At 41.4% G+C, this 26155-nt stretch overlaps 1 protein-coding gene across 2 annotated transcripts; it reads left to right on the top strand.

Annotated features, from left to right (window-relative positions):
- The first annotated feature begins 54 nt into the window (after nt 1–54).
- On the top strand, nt 55–24615 carry mmp25b (matrix metallopeptidase 25b). 2 transcript variants are annotated; one of them, XM_070545587.1, is made up of 17 exons: nt 58–302; nt 883–1102; nt 1208–1399; nt 2747–2829; nt 2900–3056; nt 3320–3393; nt 4587–4723; nt 13935–14037; nt 17095–17227; nt 17354–17489; nt 17713–18017; nt 18087–18266; nt 18577–18661; nt 19122–19204; nt 19379–19531; nt 21582–21875; nt 23541–24615. In XM_070545587.1, exons 2-17 carry the CDS (start codon nt 997–999, stop codon nt 23801–23803), a joined length of 2484 nt encoding a protein of 827 aa, XP_070401688.1. In that variant the 5' UTR covers nt 58–302; nt 883–996; the 3' UTR covers nt 23804–24615. The 2 variants fall into 2 exon arrangements, with proteins under 2 accessions (XP_015818771.3, XP_070401688.1); XM_015963285.3 differs by lacking the exons at nt 13935–14037; nt 17095–17227; nt 17354–17489; ... (5 more) ...; nt 21582–21875; nt 23541–24615 and adding an exon at nt 4797–6249 and having other exon boundaries at nt 55–302; nt 4587–4719.
- Nucleotides 24616–26155: the final 1540 nt, after the last annotated feature.

Here is a 26155-nt window from a genome sequence, read left to right as displayed (position 1 = left end):
TTGTCACCCCTCGGTGGCTCCCTCTCCCTCTGTCTCTCCCTCTCTCCCCATCGCTTGGAGGACACGAGTGCCCGCAGACGCATTTCTCTCCAGAGCCCCCTCTCCTCCCTCTTTCACTCTGTCTCACCCTGTCCAACTCTCTTCATCTCCCTCCGACTCTCCCCTTTTACACACACACACACACACACACATGCATACACACACACAGTATTGTCAACAAAGCTGGGAAACGAGGGACGCTGGGGGATTAAAGATCCACAGAGGAGGACAGGGACATCTCCATTAGTTTACCTGGATGCTTGGTGAGTTTGTGAAATTTGATATTTATTTATATATATTTGATGATTTTGGGCCAACCTGGAAGCATCGCGTTTGAAAAATTATATTTTGAGCTTGATGTTTCAGTTTGACCTTTGACACTGTCGCTGCATTTGACTGATTTGTTTCAACATCGACAAATATTCACCTAGCTTTGTCGCTTGCTCCGTAGGAATTTCTCTCCTTAATCACGTAAAACTAACCTGAATTCTGAGGTTTTCGCATCATATTTTGAACTTTAAAGTGACTCATAATTACATGCTGTCACAAAGTCAGATTGTTGCTTGTTTTCCAGTTTTTTTCTGTGTGCGGATGCATGCAAGGGTTTGAGCTAAAAGCAAGTCAAATGTCATGGCTTCCAGAGTGGCTTCTAATGTAGCTCCTCTCCCCGTGGTATACTAGCACAGCAATGTATAACACACACACGTTACGACAGCGAGCATGTAACTAACTCCATTTATGTCTGTCATCATGAGGCTAATTCACCACAATGCCAACCATGTGTGAACTCATGCGATGTGAACCCCTCCTTCTTCTTCTTTTCCTTCTCTCTTTCGGCGTCAGCCTCCAAACAGAGTGGAGGAGGCAGAGAGGAGCTGAGGTAAACAGGGACGAACACTCACACTCGCAGGACGGGACTCCTTCGTTTCCCTTCATGGTGGTTTGGATGCTCGTAGTATGTATGAGAAGTTAACCATGCTGAACCTGCAGAGCGGCTCAAACTGGAGCGGGCCTAACAACTGGTACCATGATCCCACAGGCGTGCAGACGCAGCACAACGCAGGTGAGGTGATATCTGCAACTCAATGCGTACATCAGCAGGTAAACTTCACCAAACCTGGTGATTCTTTGTACAAATTTTCTTGACATGTGTTGTTCTTGCTGCCAGTGTCTGAGGGTTGCATGCTGGACACAGAGGGCAGCATGGGGGGAGAAGCAGGAGGAGGAGGATCAGGCAGAGGAGGAGTCCCCGTGGAGCGGGATGAAGGCGAGGAGTCTCAGTTGAGGCTGCAGCTGAAGAGAAAGCTGCAGAGGAACAGGACCAGCTTCACCCAGGAGCAGATTGAGGCTCTGGAAAAAGGTCAGGCCATGCAAGCATGCACATCTCTCTCTCTCTCTCTCTCTCTCTCTCTCTCTCTCTCTCTCTCGCTCTCTCTCCTGTTTGCGTTGCAAAAGCTACACTATTCCTTCTTCTGTTAGATTGTAATTCTCGCCTTATTTAGAGCTTTTGGTTTTTCTCGCAAACCAATGAGATCTTTAAGATTTCCCCCTAAAGAAGACCACGCTTCGCCCCATTTAGCTCCAGATGCAAATCATCCCTTATCTTAACCCCACGAATATTCCTTATCGGCTCCAGAAACGCCTCTGGCAGAGGTTTTTGATCATGCATCATTACTGTGTGTGTGTGTGTGTGTGTGTGTGTGTGTGTGTGTGTGTGTGTGTGTGTGTGTGTGTGTGTGTGTGTGTGCACTGAGAGGGATCAGAGAGCCACCCTTGACTGGATGTGGCTGCAGAAGGGCCCCGGAGCTAAATAAGAACTCAGTGTCCACTGTGCAGCCGAGTGGAAGCATATCACTGTGGTCACTCCGTGCAAATGACATTAATGAGGTACACTGACCTCAGTGCACGGCTGAGGCACAATAACAATCATGTGTTGACGTGGACGCCAATTATAACTGAGCCAATTAGAACAATTTGTGAGACAGATTGAATTTTCGAAGCATGTTTTAGCTGTTCACCGGAATGCTAATGTGCTACACCGCTCTTTATAGATGTAAACCCTGCAAAGAGGCTAAGCTAACGAACATCACAAGTCCAGAGAGTGATCGTTCTAAACCTGAAACCCAGGATTTCACATGGATGACTCAGATTCAACGGCTGAGCCATGTTCACGTTTCAACTTGTCAACAACAAAAATGTCAACGTTAAATCAACTGCTATGATGGAAATGACTGAAACTGAAAGTGAGGGTGATCGACTCATTCTGCATCTCAGTGGAGATGAGAGACCTTCTACTTGTGCAGCTCCAGTGAAAACAACTCTCACGTTAAAGAAAACAGATTTATGAACAAATCCAAAAACACAACTAAGTTTAGACGTGCAAGGACTTCTCCCCTGTTTAGTCTGAGCCAGCTCCCTGTGAAATAAAGTGCTTAGGCAGCTTCTCATCTTGAATCCTTTCATTTGAACTTTCTGCATGTTCCATGATGATAAATAATTTATACAAAGTGCAACAGATAAATATTTCAAAATGATTTGTAAGGATACAGCTCGACTTCCTGGATTTAAAGTTTCCATGGGAAGATAATCAGGAACATTTCAAAGAAAAGAGTAAAGAATCACACCTGCAAATGAAAACAGTGTGACACAAGAGATGCTAAAGGGTTTTGCATGAGTGTGTGTGACATGATGTAATCTGTTTCTACAGAGTTTGAAAGGACGCATTATCCAGATGTTTTTGCGAGGGAGAGATTAGCAAACAAGATCGATTTACCTGAGGCCAGGATACAGGTGAGCAGGTGGTGAATCCTGGGTAATCGGCAGTGATAATAAACAGACCTGACAGGAATCTGATTGGCAGGTGTGGTTTTCCAACCGAAGAGCCAAGTGGAGGAGGGAGGAGAAGCTGCGCAATCAGAGGAGGTCAGGCGGCGTCTCCTCCTGCTCTCAGAGCCAGGCCCCGCTGAGCACCTCCTTCAACACATCTGTGTATCATCAGCAGCATGGCAGCAGCTCAGGTAAACTGACCCAGAGTCAGTCCTAACAGCACACTGATGAGGCCAGAAGTGAGACTTTACATTTGCTCTCCATGATTAATACATTCAACAGGAATATTCTAGCAGTTTATAATCCACACAGCACCTCTGCTTGACATACGAAAACCCATTAGAGTTTCTCCATTAGAGTGTGTATGTATTAAACATTTCCACCACGAGATAGTTCTATTGACTGTGTGTGTGTGTGTGTGTGTGTGTGTGTGTGTGTGTGTGTGTGTCTCCAGGGTCCATGTTGAGTCAGGCTGAGTCGTCCCTGCCCAGCTACAGCTCGCTGTCTGTGTTCTCATCCGGAGTCCAGGTTGGATGTTCTACATGCATCATTCATCATCACGTCCCAAAAAATCACACACACACACACACACACACACACACACACACACACACACACACACACACACACACACACACACACACGCACGCACGCACGCACACACACACACACACACATGCAGACAAAAACCTTGGTACAACAATAATCTGATGATCTCAACCATTTGTGCTTTCCTATCATTTGTTTTAATATAAATGTTTACAGAAAACATCCTAAATAACTTGTAGGTGTGTCATCAGTAGGACAGGTAGACGTCTCTGGTTAGCACCTACACCCACACTAACCTCTAACTAAACTGTAGCTTCACCTGACACAGAAACAAGGTAAACAACCTAACTATTTGTTCGAACACATCACCTCTTTATTGATCGATCTGGGTGGTTTTCAGCACATGAAATCTAGTTTTTAAAATTAAACCAAACAATGATTAAAAGTGACAGTTACTACCAAACTGATAAATAAAATGATCACCACAAACAACATTTATAGAAGATTTACTGTTGCAAAAGAAAAAATAAATCAGTGTGATGATGACCAACTAAAACCAAATCAACCAGTAAGCAGCTGTAAAAGCTGCAATACTTTATTATGGTTCCATTATTGATTTGATCATTTATTTTCTGAAGTTAAAATAACAAACATCCAAATTATAAATGCTTACTTATTAATTAAAAGAACATTTTGAGAAAAATTATTCTTTCACAAAGCTCATTCAGATTATTTTCTAATTAAAATGTAATTTTTTAATACTTGCTTGTTGAATTATAGAGTGATAAATATTTTAATAGTTTATTGGACTGTCTCTATTTTCTAAAGAGTTTGAGTGGAATGAACCGTTTTTTAATCCAAATAAAAACAACAACGTTAAAACCAACTTCTTTAAGGTTATGGATCCTTCTTTACTTTGAAGTTTGCTGAGTCCATATGACATCACTTCCTTTAAATCTTTATTTGCAGCCTAAACCTGAAATATTTTAAATGTAAAAGAAAGCTGTATATTCAAAAATATATCTAAGAGATAAATAGAATTTTTTAATCTTGTCTCGCACTAAATCATTGTTACTGTCAGTACTCTAGCGCCCTCATGTGGACTTAATTTAAGCTGCCTTCATGATGTCTACAGCCTCATCGTGTTTTAACTTTAATCCTGTTTCTCTTAGTCAATTCCTCCCCAGTCGGCCTCTTCATACTCCTGCATGTTACCTCCATCACCTTCTGCCCCGCGCAGTTTTGATTCGTCGGCGTACTCCTCTCCTCACCTGCAGACTCCGCCCTCAGCCAGCTCCAACACAGGTGGGTTTCAGTCAGCACACCTGCTTTTAGTTTTCCAGCGTGAGCTTCAAGCAGACTGTTTGCCTTTTTTCTTCCAGGGCTCATATCGCCCGGGGTTTCGGTGCCCGTCCAGGTTCCAGGAACAGAGCCTCAGAGCATGGGTCAGAGCCTGGGTCAGTACTGGGCCAGACTACAGTGAGCTCTGGAACGATGGGAGAAGAGAAGACAGAGGGGACAAGGAAAAGTGGAAGAGATTGGTTTTAAGGAAGCACAGGCCGTGTTGGGTTGCATTAAATGTTTACAAAATCAGACAAAAGCAACTTTGGTTGCACTAAATGGTACTCTGGACAGGCTGGTTTCATCTTGGATTTCACAGTTTCTGGAATAAAATAATCAACTTAGTTCAAATCAGGAGACAGATTTACTTTTCTGTCTGTGCAGAAACAGAAAGTGAAGGTTTTCATTAATTAGTTGTTATTATTTGACCAAACATTTCTGTTTCTTTTTGTTTACATTAATGACCAATAGCAAAAACCCTCAGGTGTAGCTGGAAGCTCCAAAAATCAAATTATACCTTTTTAGATTTTAAAATCTTCACAAAGCTTCTAATTGTGAGTATATGTATCTTCCACATTGTCTTAAAGGAAGTAACTCAAACTCTGAGTTAAATCTGGGATCTGAATCATCGCTTTGCCACAGAAACTGGGACGAGTCATCCCAATAGCCAGCGGATGTCGAGTGTATTGTGAAGTGTAACCTCAGTTTCTTGTTACTTGAGCAGCTTTATGACATTACAATAGCTAGTTTGATTCCCTGAACAACTGTGAAGATTTTAAAGTTACTTGTGACAATCACTTGTACTAAAATGTATCATCAGGTGTGTAAATCCTGCCTCTCCTGACAGCGCCGAGACCACATATTTTTGTACAGACGTCTGTGTATGAAGAGGGAGACTGTGGGAGATTGTTTATTGTGATTAGAGGGAAGAATGTAGCATGATGCAGGCTCCAGTCGTCCTCAAAACGCAGGTTTCATTAGTCTGAATCCAGAAAGTGGACTTTTTATAACCAGCAATCACACCAATCATGATTTATTTCTTCAGTATTTTCTAAAAATATGAACAAAACATCACTAATGACACTTTTTCCGTCAGCGTTTGACAATCAATCTTTCACAGCGAACTAAAAGCATCACACCAAACACTGAAGACAATCAAATCTGTAAAAATGATCCACGTATGACCAAAGGATGGCGCTGCAGACAATCAGCTACATGCACAGAAGAATCAGATGTTGTACAGAAGCCCTTATTGTACTTTGCAGTTTTAAGCTCTGCCCACTTCCCCTCAGCACATTGATTCTGTTGATGCATCTTAAATGAAGCTTTTATTTATTCGCCTTTGCACTCGTTCACACAAGCCCGTTGTGTTGTTTTCATGGTTGTCCTGTGTGGTGTTAGTACTGTATAGCTACCAAGAGTCAACCCTTTTGTGAAGGCCTTGGATCCCTTTAATGAAAATAACGTGTGTATTAAAATAGATTCTACAATCTACATGTGAGATTTATTCATACAGCAGGATCAATGTTTATTATTTCAGCCTCACTACAGCCACACCCAGACCTGATTCCTAGCAGAACCATGGATTAACCTTTGTGACCCATTCTTCCACCTGATGTTCTTTCAACTAGAGGAGCACCAAATGCATCACTGGGAGAACCTATGCAGGATAACAAATCTCTTCTACAATAGCAATGGCTGATTCAAATGTGTTGTCAGCTGTTAACCTGAAGAGGCGCCTCACTGACGGTTTTTACACTTAAAACTGCAGGGTTAAAAAATAACCCAATTTGGGTTGTTTTGTAACCCAGGTGCAGGGTCAAAAAGAGACTGACCCAATGCTGGGTTATTTTAAACAAGCAGGGTTGGGTTATGAGTTTGACCCAGCTTACAAATTGAATAATTCAATAAAACAAAATGAACATGTCTCAGTCAATTCTTTATCACAAAAATTACGTTAATTTTCTAAATGCATAGATAAAAAATAAAGTTGCATTTTCTACTTTCTCTAAACATGCGTTCATATTCAAACTTGTTTTGTAAATGACTACTAATTGCATATTTTTTATGACAAATATTAAACATTTTGTAATTTGTAATGTCTTAAACATGTTAAACAACTTTAATGGAAGAACTGTAGTGAATTAAATGTCCATCAACACCCAACACTCACCTTAATGCTTTAGTCAGCAGAACATCAACCTTACATCATAGCAACATGAGCCCTCAAAGCTTCACAGCATTTGATTCATGGTGCAGAGATAAATGTCTGAATAAACCCCCAAATCTGTGCACGCGGTTTTGGATAGTTGACATCAACACAAAAAATGTTTAACAGATGGGTATTCCAGTTCCATTGATGATCACAAATTCTTGGGAACATCGATGGTCTTCTGCAGCCATGAGGACATGTGGTGCTCCACTGTGGTCCCATTCAGGTTCTTCACCAGGCTGGTTCCAGTCTAAGTTGAGGGGGATAGAGGAAAAAAAGAACAGATTTAGGCATAAGGTTATGATTTCACAAACAGCTGTTGAAACATATTTGGAGTGGGCTGTGAATGATAACTGAAATAATAAATAACAGAACTTACAGGTTGGAAGTCAGTGAAGGCCTGCTGAAGCTCTGCTTGGTCGGAACGCTGTCCTTCAACTTGTATGGTGCAGTTTGGAGAAGCACTGGCAGCAACAACAAAGCCACGTCCACCCATTTGTCTGTAAAATTGAAATGTGTAACATTATTCACATGACTGTAGCATAAAGGCCCTCTGCTGTTAGCGGGGATGCTACCACTGGTATAAAATAGCCAGAAGGCCTAACGTCCCCCAGTAGAGCCTAACCATTTCAGGGAGTGTGGACAGAAGATTACAACATTTTCCAGAGTACTTGTGGTGTGGATTCTGTGTTCCATTCTATCTAAAAAATATATGGGGCTGCATGGTGGTGCAGTGGTTAGCACTGTTGCCTCGCAGCACGAAGGTCGCAGGTTCAAAACTCGCCTTTCTGCGTGGAGTTGCGTGTTCTCCCCATGCATGCGTGGGTTTTCTCCGGGTACTCCGGTTTCCCCCACAGATCACAACATGCCCTATAGGTTAAAAAAAATTGTAAGTCGCTTTGGGTAAAAGCGTCTGCTAAGCACATAAACAACATAAACAACATATGTATATCGATGCTAGGAAGCTAAGTAGCCAGCTACCTAATCTAAACTATGAGTTGGTTGTCTTGAACAGACAGGCTAAAAATCTGTTACTTCATCAACTACATGTCCTGCTGTCAACAGTTTTAATTAAATTAATCTTGAAACTCTTTATTAGTAACATCTTACCTTATTTTAAATCCTTGCTGGTGTGAAGCTCCATTAATGTCCGTGTCATCCTCTGGTTTAAAATGGTGAAGCGGGCTCACAGACAAGGGGGAGGATCTTACTATTTCCCGCCTTTTTTAAACCCAATACGCTGGGTCCGAATTTTTAACCCAATGATGTGTTAAACTGACCCAACCTCTAAAAATTCTGCCTTAACCCAGCAGTTGGGTTGGAAGAATAACCCAGCATTTTTAGGGCATCATACTAGTCAGAGGAGCATAAATGCAGATAATGTGCATGCGCCAGGTGGATTTTGGGAATGGGGTGCCTAATGGAGCCAGTGGGGGAGCTGGCTTCCTGGAGGGTCTAGGCCCCCTAGCCATTCCTCCCCATCCTCAGACATTTTCCTCCTCCTGCTCCTTCCCATCACCACACAAACATGCACATAAGGCCTTGGAGTGTGGGTAAGTCAGGGGGTGTGGTTCCTATTTTCTGCAGTGCTGTGGCGGCTGGTACCTAAATTTTAATTTGCAAATTAACCACTTCCACCAACGTCATTCCACGCAAATGCACACTTAGGGCCTTGGAAGTGAGCACACTCAACTACACCTGGCAGGGGGGGATCACTCAGCCTCACCCCGAGTGCCGGTGCCCCCTTCTATCATTAAGCTGCACCTAGACACTGAGGGTTCTGGGGGTAAGCGGGGTTGTGTGGTGGCATCAGCTGGTGTAGGTCAGACAATGCCTGCACTGCCCCCCAACCACAAAATGCATTTAACAACATGCATCAACACCGCATTGGAACAGATAGAGGGAGACTAGGGGTCTTATCACACCTCTGTTCTCGGTTAGCTGTCTGGGGCTGGAGGCTAGGAGTGGGAGCTGGCCGTCTGGTTGGGGTCTGAGGTGGTGTGTCGCTTTGCTCTGCGTTGGGTGGGTACCTGCTCATCATTATCCCAGCAGAACGAGGCTAGCTCTGGTGTCCGGGAATGGCTGTGCCTTCTGTGCAGCAGTACCAGGACAAGAGTGAATAGGGTGTGTATGAGGAGCGTGAGTGGTTGTATGACGTACATTCTTGTAAGTCTTTAGGTTGTATGTGTATATGTGAGCATGAGGGAGGGAGCGTGTGACTGTGCTTGTGTGTGAATGTATATATCACGTAGGTTCTTGGACTCCTCCCCTCACCTGGGACATCTTTTGGTGCTACAACATCTTCACCTACCCTCCCCCTGCCGCTTTTTCTGCCAGTGGGTGGTGCCTCAGTCTGCCTGCATATCCGCAGGGTCCGTGTAGGGGTTGGGAAGTTTTTGGCATCTGTCAGGTCGCTCCCGGTGGCTGCCTAGTGGGGTCTGGATCCCCGGGCTCTGTCGAGTCCCCAGCGGGGTTGGTCACCCTTGGGTCCTGGACTGCCGGGGTAATCCTTTGCGCCTTTAGTGAGAGAGGCTGGGGCTTCTCCGGCAGCTGTCTCTCTGGGGTTCCTGCGCTTCGGGGAGACTCATGGATCTCTAGCACTTGGAACTCCTCCATCTTCCACAGGTCTTTGGGGCGGGTCTGTGACCCCTCACACTCACAAATGGACACTCCTAGAGAGAAACCTTACATACACAAGCGTATGTACACACACAGGTGTTTATTAGTGATCAAAAACACTTGGTAACAGTTGATGCTGCCAAGAATGTTACAACCGTTTATTGCTTTGGAGTGAATTATATTTCCTGTGAAACCAGCCTAGTTTGTATTGATTTATTTCCTAACAAATAAAATCATTGTTTGAAGACTTTATTTGTTTTTGTCAGCTGGTGTTGACATTTGTTTTTCTGATGTGAAACACGAAGCCAAAAAACCAAAACCATAAGAAATATGTAGGGGGACAAATACATTTTCACTTTTACTGCACTGTGTGTGTGTGTGTGTGTGTGTGTGTGTGTGTGTGTGTGTGTGTGTGTGTGTGTGTGTGTGTGTAACCTGCTGTAACATAAACCATCAGGCAGGATTCATTTATTAATTTCTTTAGAACAAAGATAGTAAATAAAATTGTGAAATGAAAATGTTGAAGGCTTCATGTGGCCCATTTTTTTCTCTACTTCTCTGTCAGATTTCTGTCACACAACGTTCTATGGGGAAACAGCATGATGTGTGAAGAGAACTGTGGCGTGATGCGGAAATGACTGGCTGACCATTAGCAGGGCTAATGGCATGACTCACTTAGACCCTGGAGGATGAACAGAAATTAAAGACGAGGAGAAAAGGAGGAAGGGGAGGATGGAAAGATGATCCTAGTGCAGAGCTCCAAACTGGGAGTGAAATACCAGAGCACTCCAGCTTAATGCATCAGCACCAGTTAGGCACCCAAAACAAATCATTTTTAGGACAGCAACAATGGATTCATTGTTTTTATGTGTAATTAGAATAACTCACAAATTAACCTAGATTCATATTTTCAGCTATAGCCTGGGGGAACGTTTTATATTACAGTTTGTCTCAATTGCTAAAACACAAAAGCCAATCCTCTAAACCAAATGACCAGTTGTCTAAACACATTGACTAAATCTAGCCATCATTTTCCAACATCATAAACACATTTCACATGAAGACACAATCCTCCGTTCTCATAAATCTAAACACATTTTTCTTTGCTAAAACACAAGTTGCAAAAGAACTCTGCTTATATTCTCAAAAGAAAGTTCATGTGATGCCAAATGCTTGCCACAGTCAGCACTAATTGAACACAGTGATCACACCTGTCGTCACTCATTACACACAACAACTCAAAATTGAAGACACTTGTTGCTAATGCTGTGACCACATGTATAAAGGCAAGTTCAGAGTGCACAGTTTGCTGAAGATTCCAAACAAACACAATGGATGAAGGCAGAGTCAGGGGAACAGGAATTCGAGTCAGAGGAGGGAGAAGAGCTGGCAATGGAAGAAGAGGAGTAGTCCGACGAGGAAGAGGAGTTCAAATCAGAGGAGGAAGAGGAGGAGGCCAACAAGGGAGAGGAGGGGCTTGTCCACCGGCATGCTGTCCTTGGGTCTTACAACACCCAACATCTCCTCACCTTCCTAGAGGAGCTACAAGACATCCTCCTGAACTGCCAACACCATCCTGGGCCCGCACATCACATGTATGTGATCATTTGGGACAATGTCCGCTTCCACAGAACAAACCAAACAAGAGAGTGGTTCACCACCAACAGTAACCACTTTTTAAACGTCTGTCTGCCACCCTACTCCCCTTTCCTTAACCCTATAGGAGTTCTTCTCATCATGGAGATGGAAGGTGTATGACAGACAACCATACACTAGAGAGAATCTCCTAAGGGCAATGGAGCTGGCCTGTGGTGACATCCCAGTGGAGGCCTTACAAGGATGGATTCGCCATTCCAGGGTGTTTTTCCCGCGGTGCCTGGCAAGAGACAATATAGCCTGCGATGAGGTGATGTGGCCCGATGCAGCTCAGCGACATGATGCCACACAGTGATTGTGGTGTGTGTGTGTTGTGAATAAAGTAAATAAAAAATTTCACACCCTGCTCATGTTTTCAAGAGTACTATTGTGTGCAATAGATTCTGTTTTTGCATTGAGTTGTGTTACAGTTGTGTACATGCAGAATGTTCTATAGATTTATACTCTTCATATGAAACTCACAAATCTAAATGCCTAATCCTCTGCAGAGATCTAAGAAGATCCGTAACTGTAAAGTTTCTAAAAATGGGCAAATTGGCAGTTATGAAACAAAGAACCTTCTCACAAATTGAGTATTGTGTTTTCAATTGTTTTGCTGTAGTGTGCAACGATGTGTATAGTGTTTACATTTTTGAAAGGTTCGAGCTGCTCTTTTGGTGTGAAAGTATGAGTTTTGAAGTGAGAAGGTGTGGTTGTGTTTAGGTAGTTTTAGAAAAAGGTGTTGTGTTTAGACATTGGGGAACATGGAGGAAACGTTTGTGAAATGTGTTTTAGCATTTGAGAAAAACTGTAATGGAGTGGAATTTAGGATTTTCTATCTAGTTATTCAACACTTATGAGTTCAGTCATTAAGTTGTCTTTAAGTTAAATTAAACAAATAAATGTACCTTAAAGCAGACGTGATGCTGGACATGATTCAGATTCCAGTGAAAAAATATTGTGGAAAGTTGAACTGAAAGAAATTGAATTAGATTTGTCCTTGAAATATATTCTCCTATTCTGCTCCTGCATGTTTCAGGATTTTTTATGGTTTTGTAATAAACTCAGTTCTTCTGATTTGTTTCGTGCTTTATTGGCACAGTTGTATATTTTTATATAGAGTGAGACGTGAAATGCTACCATTCCTGAATTTTTCTCAATAAAAGTAAACACTTAATAAATGTTGATTTAACTTTTTAAAAGTAGAATTTATATATTTGAGCATTATTCTGTATATACCCATCCAGCCTCATGAAAAGTTTATCACCATAAAAATAATTTTAAAAAATCCAGTTTCATTGTCTTTGACCAATAAGGTCTGCTGCAGATACATCACAAACTAAACTTTCAAACTCAGACACACAGAAGATGAGCACTCAATATTTACCTTAGTATTTCTGGCTTTGGCTGGACTAAATACAACGCATCAGTGTTTTAGTCACAAATGTTCAATAAGAAGTCAGCACGTATAATATGTATGAAACATAAAATATGTTAAGAAGAATTGTTGCGATTTGGCCAAAATCTGGTCCGATCAGGCCAATGCAACGTTAGCCTTTCACCTCTGACCTCTAAGATTTAATCATTTCTTTGTTGAGTCAAAATTTGGGGCCAATTCAACCTCCCTCAAAGCATTCCTCAAGCATTGCTCATGGGAACCAGCACACAGTGAAGAACTCAGAGTAGTCTTGGCTGCAAAACCACAGGAAACAGACGAAGGCGGCTTACAGATCAACCTGCATGACATCATTTTTATTTTTCATTTTTAAATTCTGGTTGTGGGAGAGGGACGGAGGAAAGACATTTAGTGTTAATCCGTTTATTCAGAGTATTCTGATGCATTGGAATTGTAAATAATTTTAATAATGTATATAATAACAACAGAAAAGACAAATGTAGGAAGCAATATATAACATGAATTCAACTACATAATCAAAGAGGAAAAACAGGAAGTAAGGATTTCCTCAAATCAAACACAGCTAAAATGGTTGATCTTCCTCATTCTTCTTTTATTACTTTTAGTTTGAACTCAGATTCATGTTTGTGTCAATTTATGTGCTTCATAATGAAATTAATAGTAACACACACCCAACATATACAAAGATACACACACATACATACACCTGCTTCTTCATAAACACCATGGGAAGTTCTTTATCATAAACATGATTCTTTACCAACTTAAATTACAGATAAAAGCTCCAAACAAGAATAAATATTGACGAATAATCTAAAACAGCTACGTGCTTCATAAACTTTTGCAAGACTCTGAGTTTTAGAGATGACCACAACTATTTTACACATGCAAAAAGTATGATTGCAAGTGTTGTCATCATCACACATCATGTGAACACCCCCACAACACACGCACGCACAAACGCACGCGCGCGCACACACACACACACACACACACACACACACACACACACACACACACACACACACACACACACACACCATGTGTTCTGATGCACATGTAGCTCAGAGTAGGATGTCTGACAGACAGGAAGGAAAACAGCAAGTAACCCTGAGTGAGAGCGCTGCAGCAGCTCAGTATTGATCAGCCCAGCCTAGTCCCAGGAGACAGGACGATGCTGCAGAACAGAAACAACGGTTAGCTTTGTCTCTTTTGTTTGGGATGGCTCATGCAATCTGCTGCTCTTAGAACTGATAAGCGCTCCTTTAAATGTCAAACTTCATGTGAATAACACAGTGCTTTGTGTGCAGGGATGGCACTGGTTCTTCTGCTGTGGATGGTGGGGAACTTCATGGGACCAGCATCTTCAGCGGAGCCCAGTCAGTACAGCAGACTGGTGGTGAGTCCACATCAGCAGAATCTATTTTATATGAGTAGCTTTAAACACGTATGATTTCAACTGCATTCATGTAAATTCATTTTTAGAGATTTTTCACACAGAAAATAATGCATTCATCTAGTGTTGAGAAATAGTTCAGATACAATTTTTAATTATTTCCCGGTTTTTCAGAGACTTTTGAGGAACGTTGCAGATTATATTTAATTTAGCAAGACTGCATCTGCTGGCTTATCATCATTTTAGTAGGAGCAAGTGGTAAAGAGGATTTAAAAGTATGAAGATGATGTTTGGTTTCACATCTGAACACACTAAAGAAAATTTTAATATACGGTATTGGCTTTGTTGTGTGTATTTGACTAAAACACGTATTTAGATGTCAGTGTGAATGCTAAGAAGCAGAGCTAAGAAATCCCCGAGTTTCACAAGTGTACTTCAGTTCCTTACTATTTTTTTGCAGCTTTGGGATCACTGTCATTGTTTTAGGTAGTTTCACATCCGTCACTAGCGTCAATTCAGATTAAATTCAGTGAAGTGTTCATTTTTACAAGCGATTGTTATTTAGTTTTAGTCTTAGTCTTTTGACTGCAATTCTTTTTCATTTTAGTCAATTTATTTTGATGCAATCTTATCTTAGTTGACTAAAATATATGTATTTTTCTTCTGATGCAATAATTCCCACTGTCTATAAAGGAAATGAAACTGTGAAGAAGTGTGAAAATTTCACATTTCACACTTTGAATCAATAAAACTCGATTTCTATTATTGTTTTAACAACAATAATTATAGGAAAATACCTCATTGAACACTAACAGTTTGAAATTGGGTCTCTCAATTTTAATAAAGTAAATAAATCTATATAATGTGCAGTAAAATTGGTAAACATGACACGAAAGACAATACAAGGTGTTACTCTAATCAAGGGAGGTAATTAAAGGTAAGAACTGTTTTTAGGTGTTGTTCAAAGGTGGGCTGCCTGAAAGCTTTTCCTCACTAAAACACCGAACGCTGATAATATTGCTCGCTGCTCCAGCCTGATGCTTTCGTGTCCATCTAATGGCCAAGTGTGGGGCCTCTGTGGCCCCACTGGGCGTCTATGACGGTGGCCATGGGTCACTGCCTGATAGCCCTGTCACCCCTGAGTAGGTCTGTGTGAGGGCCTGGTGGCTTGGGTTCTGGGGTTGATTGCCCACAAAGCACAGCTCGAAAGGAAACGAGAACATGCTGCGGTTCCAGAACAAAAGACATGACTTATGGGAAGTTGACAGGGCTGGTAACCGACTGGCTGGTCTGGAAGGTTCTGGACAAGGTTCGGCTAGAATGGTCAGAACATTCCCTGGAACGAAACGGCATGATGACCGAGCCTCGAGCTATTCTGACTTCCTGAGGTAGTCCAGGGCTGGTGATGTCGGCAGGAAGTCCGGTGCGGGGCATGATGGGAGTGGGAGTCCGGAAGTTGGCTCCTGGAGTACTGGGGTGGTGATCTGAGGTTCATGAACCAATCAAATCTTTTGAACGGGTTTTCAAAGTGAACGAGTCCCTGTAGTGAGTCGTTCATCTCATTTTTCAGTAACGACCCCCCGCACTCTCACGTCTTCGCGTCGTTTAAAGGAGTCAGTCTTTTGAACAGCTCTTTGAGGTAAACGACTAATGAACGGCTCCCTTGAAAGAGCCATAAATCCCACACTGGGACATGTTTGGGGTCTGTGGGGGAGGAGCTCAGGGGTCCAGGAGTGGAAGTCTGGGGGCCAGAACCGTGACACAGAGAGGGAAAATAAACATAAATTGGTCAACTGGCAGCTTGTTCAAACAATGTTGGCTCTGGACTCTGATTGGATCTTTTCTTTTCTAGTCCCGCCTTTTCCATTTGCTCATTGGTACATTTGTCCATTCCTCCCATGATTCCCATTTTCTGATTGGATTTTTGTTTCTGTCAAATTTTAATGTCGTCTTTTGTTTGTCAATGAAAATATCTATCAATATTTGTCATGATTTTGTTTTAATAAAAGTGATCATTTTTTGTTTTAGTTCAGTTTTTGTCCGCAAAAATGTATTTGTCATGGAAAAAAAGGCAAAAATATTTTGTCAATGAAATTAACATGGATCCAGAGCGATAATTTGAAAAGAACGAAGAGAGATCAAGCTTGCATGATGAAAAACATAAAATATACCTTGTGTTGTGGGACAAATCGACACAAAATGACGGTTGTTGGAATGAGCCAACACCTTTTCCTCTCAGCTGCAGAATGAAGCGCTCAAGAAGGGTGGAGGCAGCAAAGGACTTCAGTGATTTTAGTGCATTTCCTGTTCAAAGTTATTTCACTGACTTTTACCACCATGCAGCAAGGAGGTCATGATCTAGCTGCAGTAACATTTAACTCCTTAAGCCCTAGGCCTATTTTGAAGCCTGTTTCTCGAAAAATGGTAAAAATTGTTTTTAATGGTAAAAATAGTTTAGATAGCCTTGTAGTGCTGGGTTTGCAGATTAATTTGATGGGAATTATTACTATTTCTTCTGTAGTGTGAGGGTTTTTTGGCCCTGTTAAGGAACTAACATCACACGGTCCCCCACCTGGCGGACCCTGGGGCTTAAGGGACTAAAATGTTGTGGTCAGAAACACCCAGCAGGAGCCCCAATCACGTTAAAGTACAGATTGTGAAAAAGCCATTTCTTCATTTGTTTCCAAACAGCTAGACCTTTCGTAATCTGGTAAAACTGTCTGAAAATATTTTCTCAGTCAAAAATTTCAAAATATTTATTTGTACTTTTGAACTTTTTGTTTGTTTTCCACCCCAAACCTGATTATTCAGGTTTGTAAAAGGTTGGCCACCTGGTTTTTCTTTCTATTAATAAATACAAGAAAGGTTGCCACATCCTGGATCTTTAGATATTTTGAGACCAGAGTTCTGTCACAAATGTGCAATTGCAACAATTTGTTTTTTAAAGCATCCAAAGTTCGTAGAAAAAAAACATAAGACGTTGACAAGTCTTATCTCAACCAGGAAACGAGAAGTGGGCGTTCATTAAACAAACCTTTGTTTTCTGTGTTTCTTGTGCAGGACTGGTTGAGCAGGTACGGCTACCTTCCTCCTACTGACCCTCGCACCAGCAGACTGCAGACCAAGGAGGGGATTGAAAAAGCCATCCGTGTCATGCAGAGGTTTGGAGGTGTTCAGGAAACTGGGTTGCTAGGTATTATCATCCTTCTTCAAGCCATCATGTCATGTGCCTTTTTTGTTCCTCACATGTGGCCTCAGATAATTAAAACTTCCCATGTTCAATTTCAACACCATAATTTGTCATCTACTTCTCCTGCAGACGAGGCAACGCTGAAACTCATGTCTACTCCCCGATGTTCGCTCCCTGATGTTGTTGGAGATGAGGACATGAGAAGGAGGAGGAAGAGATATGCTCTGTCAGGCCTCAAGTGGCACAAGACAGACCTCACATGGAGGTGAGTTTCCTGTTTCGTTACTCTGTTTTTTCAAGTATGAGTCACCCAGTACTTCCCAAAACTCTTGCGTGCTATAGCATAGTTGAGTTTGATGCTATATAAAGAATGCTGACAATGTTTTTTCTATTCAGATTTGAGAAAGCTAAACAGCAAAAATTCAGAGAATAACAATGCAAAATGTTTACATCAAATGAATCCTATCCTAAGTTCTATTCTTCTGCAGTGTCCACAGCTATCCAACTCCCTCCACCTCCCCAAACCTCCCTAATCATGTGGTGGACATGCTTCTGAGATATGCATTTAAAGCATGGAGTGACGTGGCTCCATTAAATTTCCATCAGTTGCAGAAGGACAGCAGGGGGGTCACAGAAGAAGGGGACATCAGGGTGTCTTTTCAAAGCTTACTTCATGATGATGGGTACCCATTTGATGGGCAGGGTGGTACTTTGGCCCACGCCTTCTTTCCTGGTGATGCTGAAGTGTCTGGTGATACACACTTTGACGATCATGAGATCTGGAGCTTTAGTGGTATGTATGAGGCCAAGATGATTCGTGCAGTACTTTTGACAGATCAAGTAACACGTTTTATTTCTTCAGGTGACACCAGCACCACAGACTTGTTCACAGTAGCGGTGCATGAGTTTGGCCATGCCCTTGGCCTGTCCCATTCATCCTCTGATCCGTCCATCATGAGGCCATACTACCAGGGATCTGTGGGAGAAGTTTCCAGCTTCAGGCTGGCTCTGGATGACAAGCTGGCCATTCAGCAGCTTTATGGTCAGAGATGGGAGATTTGTTATTAACATCCAAAGTGTTGAGATTTAGTGTTGTTGTGTTCATATGATAAGAATCCTTCAGCCTACATGTGCAGCATATCAGATAAGTACATAAAACTGCAGGTGTCCCAGTAACAAACCTTGCAGAACACCCCAAGGCAGAAGAGCATAATCCGAAGAGAATTCACCCATTCCAACACATCCTGTCAGTCTAAAACTACAGTTTCTCAGAACGACACAGGTTCCTCCAATACTTTTCATGCTGTCATCAGCTTTCATTTCCCTTTCCTGTTGTCTGTTTTTGCTTTCAGGCATGAGGGGTGATAGACAGCCAGGTGGTTCTGATCCTGACCCGCCACGACTACCAAGCCCACCTCCACCAAGACCAACAAGGACGTGAGTAGAGCCAGAAGATGATCCTCTGACAGCAGACAGTCACTAACAGTTTGATGTTTTTATAAATAGACTCAGGATCTGATGTTCTGACAGCACTTTTGGGTTGTGTCTGGTCTTTTTGCACTCTCTAAAGCAACGGTTCCCAAACTTTCTTTTCTTGAGGTCCTCCTTGTCATGTCCAAGACAAGCTAGGACTCCCAACCCCAACTCCGACACACACAGGCATTATGTGATCATTTACAAACTTCCTACAGACAAACTGAGTCATGGCTTTTATATAGAGTTTGATTTATACTGCAGGGTGTGTCGTTCAGATTTTATAAATGTATTTTTTTACAAATACAATCCTGCTAATCTCAGAACAGATAAAATTGTGGGGACCCCATTTTGGGAACCACTACTCTAACAAATATTAAATGAAACTATATTTATTAAAAATCTGACTTTCTTCCTTTCTCAGTTCTGTTCCTGAATTCAGTGAGAGGTGTGAGGGAGGCTTTGACGCTATAGCAAATGTCAGAGGAGAGGTTTTCTTTTTTAAAGGTAAGAAAAAAAATATGCACAATCTAACAGTCTAAAAGTGGAAAATAATGAAGAAAATTTCCACAAGAATAAACATAGAACCAGGTCCTATTTTAAATGTCTTGCATTCATGGTGACTAGATGCTCTGTCTAAATGGACATTTAGAATCTGGTTCACTCCCGTGTTTCTGAAAGGTGCACAGTTCTGGAGAACGGCGAGGGACGGGTCTTTGGTGTCCCTGAAACCAGCCATGATCAAAAACTTCTGGATGGGCCTTCCTCCTCAAACAAACAAGATCGATGCTGTTTATGAGAGGAAAAGCGACAGCAGAATCATCTTCTTTGTTGGTGAGATACTGTGTGTGTGTGTGTGTGTGTGTGTGTGTGTGTGTGTGTGTGTGTAAGTGTGTGTGTGTAAGTGTGTGTGTGTGTGTATGTGTAAAGTTTTTGAATAAAAGAAAACATCCTTTCACAATTTTATAACAATCAATAAAAAGTTATTTAAACTTTTGAAGCCTGTCACAGACACTAATAGTCAGGAAAACATTTTCATTCTATAAAAATGTGGTTTGATGTATTTCAGTAGATAAAAAACATAAAAATATAATAAGCACAAATCTGGCCACATTGGCACCAACCTACCTGCAGTATTTCGATACTGCATCAGCAGGCAGAAGACGGCATCAACCCAGAGGATTTCTGCATAAATTTTTTACAGGTGTGCCTTAGACTGGCCACAATAAAAGGTAGTTTGATCAAACAACACAGTGCCACAGATGTTGCAACTACTCAGGGAGCGTGAAATGTTGGCATGCTGACTGCAGGAGTGTCTACCAGAGCTGTTGCCCATGAACTGAATATTGATTTCTCTACCATAAGCAGTCTTTAAAACATTTCAGAGAATTTGGCGGTCCATCCTGGCCTCACAACCGTAGACCACATGTAGCCATACCAGCCCAGGACCGCCACATGCTGCAGACTGCTGCAGCAACAGTCAGTTTGTAAAACCCTTTGGTTTGGTTTCTGCACAAACTGATGGAATGTCATCTCATGGAAGCTCATCTGCATGCTTGTCATCCTCTTTAGGGTTTGAACCTAACTGCAGTTTGTTGTCATAACCTACTTGAGTGGAAAAATGCTTGCATTCGATGGCATCCGGCATATTGAATATGAATACCAGTTGTCACTGTTCAGGGCAGATGGAAGACAGTGTTTGTGGCATCTATTGACATATACACTGGACAAATAATGTCCACAGGCTAGAATTAAATGTTTTGATTAAAAATGGGAGGTTCCCACCACCGCCATTTTGACCGTGTCTCGTCATGCCCAGACAATCCAAAAATGGGAAAAGAGGTAAAGCTGTGGGTGGGGCTGTAACGGATGGAAGAAATGAACCAATGTAGTTACTAGCTAACTTTGCTAACCCAAGAAGCTAAGAAGGGGCTCAGGGTAGCTGACCCGTGTGAGGCTGTAATCGTGCTGGTTGTCTGTGGAGCTCTAAGATGGACTGTTAAAATACAAGGAGATTCTCAGACCTCTGCGATTGAAGCCAGGCACCCTGGCCGCTTACGCCAGGTCATGCTCCACCTCGGTCAGAGCAGGTTGGAGCTCAGTGGGAGCTACATGCTAACTCAAGCTAATGGAGGTGTTACAAAGCAAAGTGTTGAAAAGTAAAATGTAGGTAGATTTATCTCCACTACCTGTATAAAGCAATAAGTTATACACATGTAATATTTATACATGTGATACAATTCAGATCACCTTCAAAACTCAGTCACACACCCAGGGCCGTTTCAAGGCATTTTGGGGGCCAAGGCAAAACAGAAAACATCCCAGCTCTTGTATGGCCAGCGTACTCACTGGACATGCCACCCATCTAGCATGGTTGGGATGCTCTGGATTGGCGTACACAATGGCACGGTCCAGATCCCTGCCAAAAAATCTGCGACTTCACATAGTTATTGAAGAGTGGTGGACCAACATTCCACAGGTCACAATCAACAACCTGATCTGCTCTATGAGAAGGAGAAGAGTCAGATTGCATGACACCACACAACTTTATCTTGTGTGGGTGACCACACAAGATAAAGCAAAACTGAGCACATCTCAGAGCGGCCTTTTATTGTGACCAGTCCAAGGCACACCTGTGCAAAGTTCATGCTGTCTAATCAGGGCATTGATGTGCCACACCTGTGAGGTGTGACTCATTTGTCAACAGTATTTGAGAGTAATGAGTCTTTTGTGTTTATAGAAAACTGCTCAGATGTTTGAGCTCCACTCATGAATAGGAGCAAAACAAAAGTGTTAGGCTTTTGGGTCCATATAAAATGAAAATAAATTGTGTTTGTAGAACAATTTTGTGTCACACATGTATGAATTATCGTCTTCATTCCAGGTTCTCAGTACTGGGTGTTCAAAGACACCCAGGCCATGGGTGGATACCCTCGACCCCTGTCTGACTGGGGCATGAGAAGAGCTAATGGGGTTCTGGTGGACCGGGTGGATGCAGCCTTCATCTGGGCCCACAATGGAAAGACCTACCTATTCAGTGATGGAGAGTTTTGGAGGTTTGATGAGAGCAAGAGAGGGGAGCAGGTGACCTGGCAGCCTGATCCAGGATACCCACGGGACAATGACATCTGGGAAGGGATGCCAACCCACATGGATGACGTCATCAGCTGGGGTGAAGGTAACCCTCGTCATGGGCACATACAAGCAGCACAATCGTGAAACTGGAGAGGTGGTTTACTTTTAGGAGAAGACAGTAAAATAACAGAATAACAGAAATGTGTCACTAAGAGTTTATTTATATTTACATTAACAGGATTAGATATTAGACAAGGCTGCATGGTGGTGCAGCTGTTGGCACTGTTGCCTCGCAGCAAGAAGGTTGCAGGTTCGAACCCTGGCTGCGGCTTTTCTGCGTGGATTTGCATGCTCTCCCATGCATGCGTGGGCTTCCTCCGGGTACTCCGGTTTCCCCCACTGATCATACCGTGCCCCATAGGTTAACAATTGTATGTCGCTTTGGATAAAAGCGTCTGCCTAATAAATAAACATAAACATAGACATATTTACTTTATTTGGCCAAATAATTGTATAAAAGAACATTAATGAGTGTAAATAATAAAGGGATGAATCCTGCTGTTTTTCCTCCTGAATTAATGTTTCAGGACATAATAAAGGGAACTACGATAAATTGTATGATTTAACTGAGAAATGTCCTCCTGCTGAATCATTTTTGGGCTCTGTCAACTTATAGTAATTCTTTTCCCAGATGTTGTACCCGGGGATTTGGTTTTTTGTTGTTTTGAAGTAATACATTTATTAATTAAATAATATTTTAAAGCCCTTGGTTAAAATTATGCGTGAGCCACCGCCTAGTAGGTTTATATATGTATATATATATATATATATATATATATATATATATATATATATATATGTGTGTGTGTATATATATATATATATATATATATATATACATATATATATATATATATATATATATATATATATATAGACATATATATATATACATATATATATATGCATATATACATATGAGTATATATATACATATATATATATATATATATATATACATATACATATATATATATATATATATATATATATATATATATATATATATATATATATATATATTGTGTGTGTGTGTTATTGTGAGTTTGTGATTTTGTAATGACTCTGCTATCTCATTTGCTATTTCGATCTACACTTTGAAGACCTGCTCGAAAATGAGATGTCAAATAGTTTTCATCCTCATAAAACATTAATTACATAAATAATAAATAAATTTACCAATCCTAAATATATTTAAACATTTAAGGCATTTTAAAATGATCTCCAGGAAGCTTCCATACAACCAGTTTTAGCTGAAAGCTTCCTACAGAGTATTCAATTCGGGGCCTGGAGGTCCAGGATCCAGCACCTTTTAGTTATAACTCTATTTCAACACACCTGATTTCAATTAACAGGTGATTAAACACTTCTGCAGAGCCTGATGAGCTGCTGCACAGGTGATTCAACCACTTAATCAAGTGTGTTGGACCCGAGAAAATGTGCTGGATACCAGCCCTTCATGACGAGAACTGAATAGCCCTGGATCAATGCTAAACAGATTCTGACAATCATCATTCTAAATGTGGCAAGGTGGAGAAATGAGGGCCCGGGGTATTTTGATCCCTAGGCTCCTGAGAGTCATGGGTGGTAACCAGTCAGCCAACGAGACATCCCCGTAGCCAAGTAGCCAGGGCGCATGATCAGTCGGGATACAGTGACAGGAGGCTCACCCTGTCACATCAACTTAGCTGCATTTTTCTTTTTTCAGGACATGCCTATTTCTTCAAGGACAACTTCTACTGGGTTTCCATGAACGACGGACCAAACCAGGATTACGTCTCTCCCAAGTCCACGGCACTGGACTGGCTCAGGTGTCCCGCTCCTCCTCTGGCACCCTCTGTGCCAAGTCCGAGGAACCCAAAGGAGTGCAGCTGTCACTTCAGCAGATCATCTTCCTCACTTAGAAGCGACACTGCAATCCTGATCTCAGTGATATTGATAATTAATTACTTGAGTTCATTAGTTATTTAATACAACTTAATCAATTCAATGAGCCTATATTTGGGATTTCTATGTGCTTTTGTGTTTCGCCATTCCTTTTACTGGGTTGTAATCGACACTTCACACCCGCAGACGTTACATCTCTGATGATGGTGTCCAGTTACTATAAAGAATCATAGCTTGTGTCACTGTAAACTGTGTCAGAAGCTTTTGTCAAACAACTAACGCAGAAACTTGTCTCTCATCATGAGTTTCACACATTTGTCTTTTCAGACAAAGTATTCAGCTCAAGTCTCCCCTGGGTGCAGTTTAAATCTGACACTAGTGGGAAACTCCTCTGACTATTGTCATCAGATATAAAAAAAAAAGAAACTTCACAATTTGTACAGCTAGCAGCACAAAAGAATGGAATTGAATAAAAAAATACTTTATTAATCACTAGGGGGGAAATTTAGACGTCAGAGGTATGTAAGCTCAAATATTTGATTTGTACTTTTGAAGCAGCTGGATTCAGAAATAGAGTCTGGTCAAACAAGGAATTGTGCTTTTATCATTTAATGCTTTCACATTTTGGACTGTGAGGAGGGGATTTTATTTCTTGCAACAAAGTTGTATTATTATTATTATTATTATTATTATTATTATTATTATTATTATTATTATTATTATTATTATTATTATTATTGTACTCTGCTGTTGGATGCTGTCATGGACTTAAATGTGAACAGTTTAAATGTGTTGATGTTAGAATGAATGAATTAAAAGTGCCAGTACTATTTCATAAAGATCCAAGATAGTTTGGATAACATTGTTTTTTAAATAAATGAAATCACTGTTTTAAATTTTTTTTCAGATTATTCAAGTGATCTTCTTCTGATTTTTAAATCAATTTGCCAAACCAACACATTTAGAAAGCAACTTGTGTCATTCATAAAATCATAGCTTATTGCCCTAGCGTGCAATAATATATCCATCATCTGAACAGTTTTGTGCCTTCTGATAATAAAGACATGTTTATAGCTCATCAAACAACTTTTAATTAACTTTATAACCTGTTAATGCAAATGGTCAAATGGAGGTATAGGCACCTAAAGCCTAAAGTAAATTGAACACAAAATGGCATGTGCTCACAAATGTACCTAGCTAAAATAATTATTTTTGACTTTGTAACAAACTCGTCCACCGAAGAGGAGCACTCTTAACACTAACATAGTGAAATAAAATAAATCATTAGCATTAGTAACATTACAGAAAATACTGAGTAAGTCTCTATTGATGTTAGCGGCTAACAGGAGGCGACTCTTCATTCTCTGCCAGGACGTGCTTCCTTTTAAGATGCTCATGCATCGCCGATAACCTCCTGTGAAAGAAGAGTTTCACATTGCAGCTTTTGCACATCGACATATATACTGGACAATTTGTGTCCATAGACTCCAATTATAAGTTTTTGTGCCAAAATGGGAGGTGGTCACCACCGCCATTTTCACCGTGTCACAAGTTCCGTCAAACCCAGACAATTTCATAAAAGGGAAAAGAGGTGGAGCTGAGGGTGGGGCTGTAAGGCTGGGATCAAACGACGATACCCGTTGAACTGAAGCGATGTGGCTACAAGCTAACCCAAAGCTAACGCGGAGGTGGGAGCTAAGCTAACGGAGGTAGCTACCTAGCTACAACCGGAGTTAACTGAGCACAACACCAGAGCTTCTGAGTCAGAGATGCGCCGGGCTGACCGCTGGGTAAAACCGGGTGGAACACAGAGGTCTCCCGAGAGCTCCACAAGCCGGCAGCCCGTGCAGCAGACAGGCGTCGCTGCAATCAGAGATGCACCGAGCTGCCGCTGAGGGGAGGGGACCATGCTGATAGTCGGCTCCACCAACATGTCATATTCCAACCCATTTTCAAAAAATGCAGCGTTATGTTAAATGCACTGGGTTTCACCCTATTACATTTAAATTTCATGGTTAAACAGTACATGTTAAAATCTAAGCTCAGCAAGTGCAAGAGCGGCAGTGACTTAAAATACATACTTGTTTTTTACTTACCGAAAAAAAAGAAGTGGAGACTCCTTGGACACTATTACTGCAATTAATACCACAGCAAGTCATTTTGTCCAACAATTCCACAAATAATATCCAAAAAGAATGCACAAATGGCACAACTAATGGTCTAAGTTGAGAGACTGAAAATAGCGGAACAGTTTTCAGGCGAGACCGAGGCTCAGGCTGAGGCCTTTCCCCGGAGCTAGCTCTGCAGTCACATTGGTCTGATGCTCATTAATTATTCAGAATTTTAGGCATTTAGTACACTTAAACAGAAGAGTGACAAAAAAATGCACCCCCTCAGAGTGGTCATGAGTGTAAACTAGACCATTTAAACCAAAAA

Source organism: Nothobranchius furzeri, chromosome 16 (genome assembly GCF_043380555.1).
Source record: "Nothobranchius furzeri strain GRZ-AD chromosome 16, NfurGRZ-RIMD1, whole genome shotgun sequence".
NCBI lineage: Eukaryota > Metazoa > Chordata > Actinopteri > Cyprinodontiformes > Nothobranchiidae > Nothobranchius > Nothobranchius furzeri.
This window is presented reverse-complemented; position numbering and strand designations above follow the sequence as displayed.

Excerpts from the sequence above, each read along its gene's own strand:
- mmp25b (XM_070545587.1), top strand. The coding sequence starts at position 997 with ATGTATGAGAAGTTAACCATGCTGAACCTGCAGAGCGGCTCAAACTGG. Across the intron at positions 3,394-4,586 it reads TGTTCTCATCCGGAGTCCAG|TCAATTCCTCCCCAGTCGGC; the intron begins GTTGGATGTTCT and ends TGTTTCTCTTAG. Across the intron at positions 18,662-19,121 it reads CCACCAAGACCAACAAGGAC|TTCTGTTCCTGAATTCAGTG; the intron begins GTGAGTAGAGCC and ends TTCCTTTCTCAG.